The sequence below is a fragment of the Solanum lycopersicum genome, chromosome 7 (genome assembly GCF_036512215.1).
Source record: "Solanum lycopersicum chromosome 7, SLM_r2.1".
Taxonomy (NCBI): Eukaryota; Viridiplantae; Streptophyta; class Magnoliopsida; order Solanales; family Solanaceae; genus Solanum; species Solanum lycopersicum.
Window position 1 is genome coordinate 13818128 of NC_090806.1, and position 12670 is coordinate 13830797.

General features: G+C 35.5%; 2 protein-coding genes across 2 annotated transcripts; both read right to left on the bottom strand.

The window, feature by feature from the left end:
• Positions 1-257: 257 nt before the first annotated feature.
• Positions 258-5983, bottom strand: LOC101247036 (NADPH--cytochrome P450 reductase). The gene is made up of 18 exons (XM_004242883.5): positions 5221-5983; positions 4974-5033; positions 4793-4869; positions 4572-4629; positions 4408-4491; positions 4258-4294; positions 3791-3860; positions 3507-3701; positions 3320-3412; positions 2909-3134; positions 2744-2827; positions 2511-2662; positions 1921-2017; positions 1545-1694; positions 1390-1467; positions 1153-1275; positions 940-1053; positions 258-595 (listed from the first exon to the last, which is right to left on the bottom strand). Exons 1-18 carry the CDS (start codon positions 5587-5589, stop codon positions 515-517), a joined length of 2148 nt encoding a protein of 715 aa, XP_004242931.1. The 5' UTR covers positions 5590-5983; the 3' UTR covers positions 258-514.
• Positions 5984-9301: 3318 nt separating this feature from the next.
• LOC138337309 (uncharacterized) lies at positions 9302-12670 on the bottom strand. The gene is made up of 4 exons (XM_069287215.1): positions 12226-12670; positions 11236-12146; positions 10996-11079; positions 9302-10183 (listed from the first exon to the last, which is right to left on the bottom strand). The coding sequence occupies exons 1-4, from the start codon at positions 12668-12670 to the stop codon at positions 9302-9304; spliced, it is 2322 nt and encodes a 773-aa protein (XP_069143316.1).

The following is a 12670-nucleotide window of genomic DNA, read 5'->3' on the forward strand; positions in this document are numbered from 1 at the left end:
TTGTACTCGAGTCAATATGCCAATTGTACCCTATTTGTTTAAAAAAAGGGTATCCCCAACGACATAAAGGGAAGAGGCATAAACACTCGTTTGGTACTCGAGTCAATATGCCAATTATACATCTTATTATTTTGTGAGAGCCTAGAATATTTCTCAAATTATTTCAAAATGTAATAAAAATGGCCTTAAAATGTCAGCATACAATGTTGGCTGAACCATATTGCTGGTTCATTAGGGAAATTACAAGGCACAAGATCTTGAATAAATATTGCCTAAAATTAATACTAGCATAATTATTTGTCCCACAGTTGTACATATATATTAATGATATATATAAACTACATCAACCAAAAAATCTTTTATCCAAAAGTAAAAAAAGAATCATACAAATAGTAGAGCAGTGACGACAAATCGTACACTTGTTTTACCCACCCTATTGGAAGGCTGATTGTTCTTTGCAAGTCCTCGCCTTCCTAAATATTTCTCTAATCACAATAGGCTTGCCATGAGACAATTACCACACATCACGCAGATATCTTCCGGTCGTTTGCAAATTCTTCACAAAGCTCTCGGCCTTGGAGCTATCAAGTGATCCCTGAGATATAAGTAAAGCTAAGTTATGACTTTAATCTAAGCAAGCAAAGGTTTTGCACCAGACACTTTGTACATGTCAAATAGACTATAATTGATATTTTCAACATGTGTCAACATCAAACCTATAGTTGTGGTCTTAAAGTGGTACAGCAGTAAAGTACATTGAATTGTTCCCGGGTTGTTTGTGGTGATGAATATTTAAAGAAATCAAAAACCCATTCAACAGAAATGACAAATGGCTAGTGGAATTAAATATTGAAACTAGGCCGGTAAGGTACTGAACCCATTGACAGCACAAAACGAAGACCACAGCCAGATAATAGTATGTTATTGAGAAGTTTTTACCTGATCCTGAGCAATAGTGTGAAGGGTCCGATGGACATCCCTGGCCATGCCCTTAGCATCACCACAGACATAAACATAACCTCCCTGAGAAATCATGTTCCAGATGTCGTCCGCCTAGAAACAAGAAAATAGTTAAGATCATATATCAATACAGTCGTTGGAATATTATCAAATCTATTTGCAAAGTAACACAGGGTAAAGTGAGCAGCATACCTTCTGTGTCATTTTATGTTGCACATATTCTTTGTTAGGTCCTTCACGTGAGAAGGCAACAACTAGATTAGAAAGTGCACCGGCCTCAAGGAAGTTATCTAACTCATCCTGATAGATGTAGTCCTACAGATACAAATAGATGAGTTGAGAGGATGTAGTAACCCATGAATATAATACCAAATATATGTGCTTATGTAAGTGAATTGTGCTAAATATCTATAGCCAGTTAATACTAACCATTTGGCGGTTCCTGCATCCAAAAAATAACACTGCAGGACCAAGGTCAGCTCCTTCCTCCTTCAAAGCCATTCTTTCCTGAAAGATACTAGAAGTGTCAAATGCTATGCATTACAAAGAGACACTTCCGCTAGTCTCTGATGTCTGAACCTAACCTGGAGAAAACCCCTGAATGGTGCCAATCCAGTACCAGGGCCAATCATTATGATTGGAACCTTGTTATCAGCTGGCAGTTTAAAGTTTGATTGCCGAACAAAAATAGGTGCCGTACTGCAGGAAAGGCTTTCTTCTAGAGGAATAGCATTCTGAAAGAGGAACCAACATGGAAAGCGAAAGAGAACCAAACTACATTAACTTTTAACATATAACGGTCCAAATATTTCAAAAGAAACAAAGCTAAATGCCGCATTAAGACGAAAAGTCTCAATCTAGTGTAGAACACAATGGCAATACCAGCAAGTGATTCTTTTTGAGTTCTCTTATAATTTATTTGAATGTATCACAAAAGTTCAACCATCATTTAGTGAATACCTTCATCCATGTTGAGCAGACACCCTTGTGAATTCGTCCAGTTGGCATTTTGTCGTAAACCAGTGCACAAGTGACATGAATTCTAGATGCCGCCATCCTGCAAGCAAAAGTAGATCACAAGGTTATGTTCTCTGATTTGTCAAATAAAATGGATAGAAAGAAGTAAAAAGGCAATCTTTCATTTCCGCAAGGTTGTGCAAAACAAATTATTGCAGTAAAATTGTCAGAAGCTTATGTTGTAGTCGAGTAGCAGTATGTATGACATCGTCAAAAAAATACCTCATTAATAGTCGAGTAGCAGTATGTATGACATCGTCAAAAAAAAATACCTCATACTAATGTTCAACAAATAAATGAAAACCCATTTCCAAGAAATATGAACATAATTAACCAAAAAAATCTTTAATACAGATATCCTCCATCCTAATTTTGCATCGCCGATTATGGAATGCAAATTTTAGAAGATTAGCTTATCGTGGTTTAACTCATTATGTCTTCATCGTACACTGTTGAATTCCTTGATCGTAACAAACTCTCTAACACTGCCTTTACATTTAATATTTGAAAGAGAACTGCAGCTAGCTACTCACCTAGGAGATGATGAGATGGAGTAGAATCTTGGTTGTAGGCGAGGAGCAACAGAAGCAAAGAAAACACCGATTGAAGGCTTGGCTGAAGGAAATTCAGCCATGACTTCAAGAAGGCTTCTCTGACTTGCAACTATCCACTGAGCATATTCTTCCTGAAGAAATAGATTTCACAAAGACATGAGAATGATGAAGTAAGCTTCAATAAGTGAAAGTACAACGCAAAAAGACCACACCTTTCCAGCAGGTGATGCTAGATATCTTAATCGATCAGCTTCATTTGGATCAGAAGAACATGCCGCTAAAGCAAGTAAAGAAGACTGCAAGACATACAATTAAGAATGAGTACTTAATAGCTGTCAAAAAAACAGGAGAAACCTCGAGATCAGTAAACAAGTTACCTTTTTAGGAGAACTCAAAACATCAGCATACCGAGTCAATGCTGTTCTCAAAGTGCAAGGAGGGAATGGAGATGGCAATGAACTTCCACCAAGTGGTGTGCCATCCTCTTTATCGGTGTGAATGGAAAAGAAAGTATCCGGTGATATATTCAGTAGCCTTTCAGCTTCCTCCACGGTTTCAACAAAATTTTCACAGTACACACCAACATGATCACCAGTTTCGTACCTGAGAACACAAGAACCATTTTAGAAAATACGACTATAATCAATTTCAGTGATATCACTTGGCTTCAATAACTTCAATCTCCCCTTTAAAGAAATTTGTAGAATTAGAATTATGCTTTGAATACCCGAGTACAGCATTTTAAAACCACTCGCTATATAAGTTGAATGACTTAAAAGAGGACTTACGTAAGTCCAGTGCAAGAAATGTCAAACTCCAGATGAGTGCAAGAACGATCAGAAGCTGGAGTATGAAGCTCCTTCCTCACAGCAACATTAGCTCTGTAGACATAGAGGCGCACAGAAGCAAGATTAGAAGTGAATAGAGCAGGCCCATGAATGGAAGTCCAATGACATTGGAAGAGCAGTTTGTTACCTGACAGGATGTTGAGCATCAACGATGACATGTCCATTTGCATGACCATTTGTGTTGGTCAAGTCGTTATCAAAGTTGGACTTGTCATAGGTAACAACCCTATATTCCAAAACAGCAGCAGTATATGGAGTTGTAGCAGTTGCATCATCCCCGTCAAGAAGCAACTTATCTAATTCAGGCCACACTAACTCACGCCTACAGCATTCACGTAATTATGAGCACACAGATAACGAGGAAACAAAAGGAAACTCCTGATGTATTAGGAGAGGTTTTAGTAAGCATACCATGCAGCAAAATCATCTTCAATGCATTGATCATCATCTCCAAGACCCACTGGAACAAGCCTCTGCCCACCTGCAGTTTATACAATTTAGCAAGTAAGAACAGAGAATCAATTTAATTATGAAAAAAGGATAACATCCTAGATGCCATCTCTAGAACCCAATGAGACAGTTTTCCTGCGCACCCATGATTTTTTATTTTTTAACATAAAAGATGTTTTTGCACTAACCAATTATTTTTCAAAAACCTACCCTTTACAGTCGAAATGCTCAACACTTAAGATTAAGAGAATTCATTGCTTTAGTGCAGGTCATTTAAATACAAGATAACCTAAACAGCTCAATTTTACTACTCTAATTATACAGGATGGCATCATTTGAACGATATACAACTCGAGAAGAACACTTATCTAATATTTCATATTCATGTAAAAAATGGATAGAAGTTTGCAATTGAAAGAGATCGCTACCTTGCTCAGCCAGAAGCTCATCGACAACTTTAGCAATCTGACACCAATAATAAAGAGAACGAACAAGTACATGTTAGCAAACAGCTGTCATATTAGAATACATATGAACAGGAACAAGTGCAAAAACAATAAAATTAATCTCGTTCGTACCTTGTTAAAATGCTCGTATTGTCTGTTGCCAAGCCCAAATACTCCATACTGAAGATTCTTAAAGCAGTCACCCCTCTCTTTCCCCTACAGAAAATAGCAGAAATAATGATTAAGCTGAGATGCAACAAGCTTAAACTGATAAGATGTTGGATCATTATATTCACCTCTTCAAACCATTTATAGAATCTGGCAGCATTATCAGTTGGTTCACCATCTCCATATCTATGATCAATCCACATAAATCAAGTTAGTAACTACATAATATACCATATCTACGATCAATCAACATAAATCAAGTTACTAACTACATAATATAATCATTATCTAGCAAATGCAAAATTGATCATTTTGCAAGTGAGTATACAAGGTTATAAATCCAACTTACGTTGCCAAGAAAAAGAATGCCAATTTCTCTTTCTTCAATTTTTCTTCATACTCTTCATCATCAGCCGCATAATCATCCTAGAATTCATTAATTTAAAACAATCAGAAACAATCAAACCATGATTCCCATAATCAACAACTTCACTTTGTATATCATACTTGTGAAGATAACGAAAGCTCACCATATCAATGACTTTAAAGATAGCTTTCTCATATCGGGCCTTGGCTTCCTCAGCAAGTGCCTGTACAAAAATACATTCACAATCACTTATTGTTCTCCCCTAGTTGCAAATCATTTGCTGAGATCACAAAATTACAAGTTATTAAATTTGACTTTTTGGATCTTCAGTATTTCTTCAACTCCAAAATCAATAATCACCAAAATCCAAATCAAAAAAATTGTCTATATATTCTATGAATTGACAGTACCTTTGCGAAGCCTTCTGCTGTACCAGTCTGGGTTCCAAAAAAGATGGCAATCTTCTTCTTTCCATCATCAATCTCTTCAGGTTCTACAACCGACTTAGGAACCACCAACTTAGGTAACTCCACAACCTTTCTAGCAGATGTTGACGAGCGCCGCCACATCAAAACAACAGCACATCCGATTAAAACAGCTACTGATGTTGTCAATATCATCATCAAATCCTTATTCTCCATCAACAAAGCTGTCAGTGAAGCCGGAGAAGTTGAGTCACCAGAATCTAATGACGAATTCAGTTTATCAAATATCTTTCCTCCTTTAAAAATCGCCGCCATAAAATCAAAAGGAGAAAGCTTTTCTGATGTAGAATCCATTTCTGTGAATAATCGAAAAATGTAGTTTGCTCAACTGGGTAATCGCTAATTACCCAGCTAAAGATGATTTAGCCAAAGACGATTAAAAAGAGAGTTGTGTTTGTTGTTTGGCTTAGAATTTGGTTAGGTTTGGAGAGACTTTGTGAGAGAAGGGAGAGCAATATATGGAGGAGATGAGGAAGAAGAGAGGAGACAGCCCAACGCCTACCAACCCAGACTAGTCAACCCACCTACTACAAACTAACTATGGTTAACTATTAAATTGTGTTGGTAAAATAACAAACAATTTGGTGAAATTCAGATACAATCCAAAATATTTGAATACACGGCGTTTTGCGATTTTAGATATACCACTTAATATTTTGATATATTGGGTATAACATTGTATTCGATTAATATATTAATATATTGTGTATTTTCTAATATATCATGTATGGCACTATATCCGATTAAGTTGCATCCTGACACATCACATATAGTGATATACATAACGAATAACACATAATAGTAGGAGATATTTTTATAATTTTTTCAAATAATAAAAAATTATTTAAAAATATGACAAAATAAATTTTTTGTTCCAAAATATATTTCTATGTTGGGTTTGAAGAGGAGATTTGTTCAAATGCCATTTTCTGTCTATTTTTGTCAAGAGTTTATATTTGGCGGCATACTTCACATTGAATATTAAGGCCACCCTTCACCAGCCCGCTCCTTTAGGTAGATCTAGTTAAAGGCACGAATCTCATGTTTTATTAAGTTTTGACTCTTTTTTTTTCTATTTCTTTGATACGTGTACACACTACACACACAAAAAGGTTTCATTAGTATGTACTACTACTACTTGAGGGGTCTTCTATTTGAATAGGTCAAAACATTATTTGTTGTTTTGGCCAAGTTCTTATTTAAATAGAAAAATTCATTATTGTAGAGTACACTAAGAATCACCATTCCCTTTACAATCACCACCTATGTCATCACGAGTCACAACTACCAACTCCGTTAGTTACTCATGTCAAGTGCTACCATATTAAGCATCTCAATCATTATGATTATATTCATTGCCATCATTATTGGAGTCTCTTTTGTTGATGCTATCCCCAACACCACTATCACAATTTGATTTACCACTAACTATCATCAACACATCGTCAATCGTCATACATTTTTCAATCATCGTTACCATCACCTTTATCAATAATACTATTAAATACTAACACTAGTGCAGTCGATCCGTACTACCAACTATAACAACTACTATTACTAATCGTCAGTCATAAAATATTCTTCAGTCACTATCATTAATGCTTACTAGCATCAACAAAATTCACAATTACAATCACAATCACCACATCATGAAAATCAATATAACACAAACCACTTCCACCATCACAACCATTATCATCATCATTACTAGCTACTAACATCAATCGTTACCATAAAAGCCACCACTAAAATTATTTTCATCATGGATGTACAAGTCAAATCGTAAAGTCAAATCAAATCAACGAACCAAATCAAATAAAAAAAAAAGCAAGCTTGTAGGTTGGTTTCATTGTTTTGGCATTAAAAAAAATTGACCACTCTTGATTTGGTTTGGTATTATAAAAAAATTATAATTATAATCTACTTTGATAATTAAATCAGTTTATAATTTTCAATATTTAAATATATTATTTCAAATTTTTGGCTTGTAAAAATTTTGTTCTGTATTCAGATCAAAAGTTACAGTTATCTTACTATAATTTTTTGAATCAGAAGTTAACAATATACTTTGTAAATATTTTATTTTGTATTTAGTTTGACTTTATTCTTTAATCTTATAAATTGAAAATATTGAACATATATATTTCAATGATAATATTTTATACTCGTGTAAATTTTAAATCTTTTAAAATATTTCTACTCATTTAACTTTTTATATTCATGTAAATTTTAAAGGTTTAGCGTATTATACTAGTAAGTGATTATATATTTAATCTCTTTTTCAGCCATAGTATAATTGTAAAAAAAATCCACTAAAACTAAAATTAAAATAACTTTGTGTTGGTTTGATTTTACTTTAGATTTTGTCAAAACTTTGAAATAGGATGTTCAAGCTATATTGAAAGCTTGAGATTCATCCATGGCTGCCTCTCTTCTGATGTTACATCAAGGATGAAGAAGAGAGAAAGAGGAACTGTAAAGCATTATTTGTGAGGATCTGAAAAACTGATTCATTCCTTCTGTATGTGTACATTTATAATAGATGATATGGAAAATATCTAACAAACTATCTAACAAACTACAGCTGTCAATGAACTAACTAAGTAACCAACCTAACTAACTAAGTAACCAACTTAATCAGTAAGTAAACTAATCTAATGCACCGTAAAAGAATAAAAATGTAATATATGTATATACATTATTTCAATACCCCCCCTCAAGTTGGAAGGGGTGTAAGAACTGCCAACTTGTCAAGAACAACTGCATGCTTAACACCAGTGAGAGCTTTGGTCAGGACATCTGCAAGTTGATCAGAAGTAGGAGTGTGATGTAAAGAAATGAGACCTTCATTCAACTGATTTCTCACAAAATGGCAATCTACTTCAATATGCTTGGTCTGTTCATGAAAAACTGGATTCTTTGCTATATGTAAAGCTGACTGGCTATCACAATAGACAGCAATAGGAGTGGAAAAAGGGACAGTAAGTTCCTTGAGAAGTCTATCTAACCATACCAATTCACCAACAACCTTCCGGATGGCCCTATATTCAGCCTCAGCTGAAGACAAGGAGACAGTCTCCTGTTTCTTAGATTTCCAGCTAATGGGGCAATTTCCAAGAAGAACCAAGTAACCACTAACAGACCTCCCAGAATCAGGACATGAAGCCCAATCAGAGTCGCAAAAGGCTCTGATGGTATAGGAGGGATCATTAGACATGAAGAGGCCCAAAGTAGGATCACTTTTGAGATACCTTAGTAGATGAAAAACAGCTTTCAGATGTGGTTCTCTTGGAGCTTGCATAAATTGACTAAGATGTTGAACACTATAAGCAATATCAAGTCTAGTGTTAGTGAGAAAATTCAACTTGCCAATCAGTTTCCTATAATAGGTAGGATCTGGTAACAAAGTCCCTTCTTTAGCCTGTAGTTTCACATTTGGATCAAGTGGTGAAGTAACACTGCTGTAAGTAATGCAGTCATACTCTTTGAGTAACTCAAGAACAAACTTTCTTTGAGAAATGAGTATACCATCAGTCTTGTATAATATTTCCAACCCCAAGAAGTAATGCAATTTGCCTAGATCTTTGATTTTGAAGCTGTCATGTAAAAATGCCTTGAGCTGTTGGATTTCAACTAGATCAGTTCCAGTAAAGAGAACATCATCAACATACACTACTATGAAGATAACAGAGTGATATGTCTTTTCATAGAAAAGAGAATAATCATTCAAGGAGTGTTGATATCCCCTGGAATATAGAGCCTGAGCTAGCTTGTCATACCATTGTCTGCTGGCCTGTTTCAGACCATATAATGACTTTCTCAACTTGCAGACCATGTTAGAGTCACTGAGAACCAGACCTGGTGGAGGTTGCATGTAAACTTCTTCATGAAGATCTCCATGAAGGAAAGCATTATTAACATCTAATTGGTAGATGTCCCAACCTTTTTTAGCTGCAGTGGAAATCAAAGCTCTTACAGTTGTCATGTTAATGACAAGAGAAAAAGTTTAAGTATAATCAATACCAAATTGCTGAGTATATCCCTTCACCACCAGCCTGGCTTTGAACCTTTCAATACTACCATCTGCTTTATGCTTCACTTTGTATACCCACTTACATCCAATAGCTTGTTTAAGCGGTGGTAGAGGAACTAGATCCCAAGTGTGATTGTCATGCAGAGCATTAAACTCTTGAGTCATTGCCTTTTGCCAGGCAGGATTGATAGCAGCCTCTTCATAAGAAGAAGGCTCATTGTCATGACAAACACTCTCAACAAGATTCTGACTATGATGGTTCAATGATTCAAGTGCAACATGTTGGTTTAAAGAAAACAAAGCATTGAGGGATTGAGATGCAGGTTTCAAGGGATGTACATAGTCATTAAGGTGGACTGGAATCTTAGATGTCCTGGTAGACTTTCTCTTTACAGGAGCATGTTTGGTAAATGATGGAGTGGAATCAGTAAGTATAGGTTCAGGAGGATTTGTTGGCAAACAACTAGGACTAACAACTGGAATAGTATTGTGTGGTGATATAGGAGACATCTGAATGGTAGTATTGGGATGACAACTTGTATTACTTGACACACAGTGCATATGCTCCTCATCACAATCATTATTGTAAAAAATAACATCAGGAATATTTTTACATGAATCAGTAAAAGAATGCAGTTTTAAAGGAAATATGCTCTCATGAAAAACAACATCTCTAGATATATGTATCTTCTTAGTGGCTAGACTTAGGACCTTGTATCCCTTGGTTCCAAAAGGATATCCAACAAACACATGAGGAGTAGTTTTAGGATCAAATTTGTGATTGAGACTTTTTGGAGTAGTGGGGTAACATAGGCAACCAAATACTTTCATGTGGGAATATTCTGGTTTTCTTTTCTGTAAGAGTTCAAAAGGGCATTTTGGTTTTGAAGTGAGTTGTGGGGAGTCTATTTATTATATAGGTTGCTGTGAGTAGACATTCTCCCCAATATTTAATTGGAAGTTGAGATTGAAACAAAAGTGCTCTGGCAGTCTCCAACAGATATTTGTGTTTTCATTCAACAACACCATTTTGTTGTGGTGTGTATGGGCAACTCTTTTGGTGGATAATGCCTTTGGACTGAAAAAACTGATTGGCTTCTATGTTTGTAAATTCCAGACCATTGTCTGATCTAATAATTTGGATGTGAGTATTGAATTGGTTTTCAACAAAAATGACAAATGCTTTAATGACTTACAGGGCAGTTACTTTTGCATGATAACATGTGTGTCCAAGTGCATTTACTATAATCATCCACCATAATAAGGAAGTATTTATACTTATCATGTGTTGCTACATGATATGGACCCCATAAATCAATGTGAAGCAGTTCAAAAATGTGCTTGGTAAAAGTGGTTTTTTCAGGAAAGGGTAGCCTTGTTTGTCTAGCCATAGGACAAATGTTGCACAAAAAAGGTTGTTTTGAAGAGAAATGGGCAGGTATTGATGAGATATCCTTCATTTTGCTAAAAGGAACATGTCCAAGTCTGTTGTGCCACATCAAATCTACATCATCTTTATGAAATGCAGAAAACACAGGAATAAGTTATGTCTTATTGATACTCAAAGTAGAGAATGAAGAATAACAATGTTTTTCATTGCAAGGAAAACTAAAGACACTAAACTGCTTCTTTCCAGAACTAGTATTCATAACATTAGTAAAACAGACAGAGTTTTTCAAGCAATGAGAGCATAGGAGGTAAAGGCCATCTTCCACTTCACCAATCTCCAGAGGCCTCTTCATTGAAGGGGCCTGCAGAAGACATATTTTTTCAGTAAAAGAAATAATGCTTTTAGGATTTAAAGTCAAACAATGTACAAAGATTAGATTGTACTTGAAAGAAGGAGCATATAAAACTTTGTGTAAAGTAATTTCAGGTGTCAAATGAACACTACATATTTCAGTTACTTTGACCTTATAACCATTTGGAAGATTAACTAGAACAGGATATGGTAATTGTTTAATATTGGTTAGATGAGGTCTATGGAAGGTCATGTGATTAGATGCACCTGAATCTATGATCCATATGTCTTTTCTTGCTTTTGAGCACTTACATGACAATTTACCAAATTCAATAGAAGAGATTCTGTTAGAACATGCTACAATACCTGCAAAGTTTACAGATTCATTGGCAATGTTGTTATCTGATGATTCTCCCATGTTTGTGGGATGAAAATGTTGTACAAGGTTCACCAATTGTGCATACTGATCCTTAGAAATGCTCAACTGTTGCTGGTCTTTAGAAGTGTTTAGCTGTTGTTTTTCCTTTCTCATATCATCATCTCCAGTAGACAACATGTTTGCAGAAGGTCCTTGAGCATGTGCTACTTTCTTACTTTTCCAATCAGAATTGTTGTTGTTGTTCCTTTGGTTCCTTTCATTCTGATAGTTCTGATTGTTTTGGGGGTAACCATGAAGCTTGTAGCACTTTTCTTTAATGTGACCTGCTTTCTTACAGAAATCACATATAACTCTGTATTTGTGAGAAGATTGACCAGCCTGTGGTGAATAATTGGTTCTAAAACCATTTCCACCATCATAATTTGACTTAGAACCAGTATCATTATTTGCATTATATCCCCTAAATCTTGAAACGCCAGCATTAAGAGATGTGGAGGCAATGCTTAACTGATTACCAGGTTTAATTTCTCTCTGTCTTTCATCTTGGACAAGCAGTGAAAAAGCTTGCGGCAAGGAGGGTAATGGATTCATCATCAAAATACTACCTCGTACTGCAGTGTATGCTTCATTTAACCCCATTAAAAATTGTATGTCTCCTGTCTTGTTCTGCCTTGTGTACACTCTCCTTTGCACCACAACTACAAGCACAATTACACTGTGTTTTCACATTTAAACTACTCAACTCTTCCCACAATTTCTTCATTTTTGTATAGTAACCAGTAATGTCAGAAACTCCTTGTGACATATCATTGATTTCCTTTTGAATTTGATATAACTTCGCACCATTGGTTTGATCATATCTATCTTCCAACTCCCTCCAGAGTTCAGCTGCATCATTCACATATTCAACACTATCAACAATTTCTTTGCCTAAAGAGTTCAAAATCCAGGATGTGACCATATTATCACACCTTTCCCATAAACAAAAATTTGGGGAACTACTGGCTGGCTTCTCACACTTGCCATTAATAAATCCAAGTTTGTTCTTTACTGATAAAGAACGCAGTACACCTCTTCTCCAAGATCTATAACCAACTCCATCAAATAGATTTGATACAAGCATTGCACCCGGATTATTAGATGGATGCATGTATAATGGACTGGATGAATCAATTCGAGGAATGGTGGTAGTAGTAGCATTGGAATTGGTATTGGTAGTCAT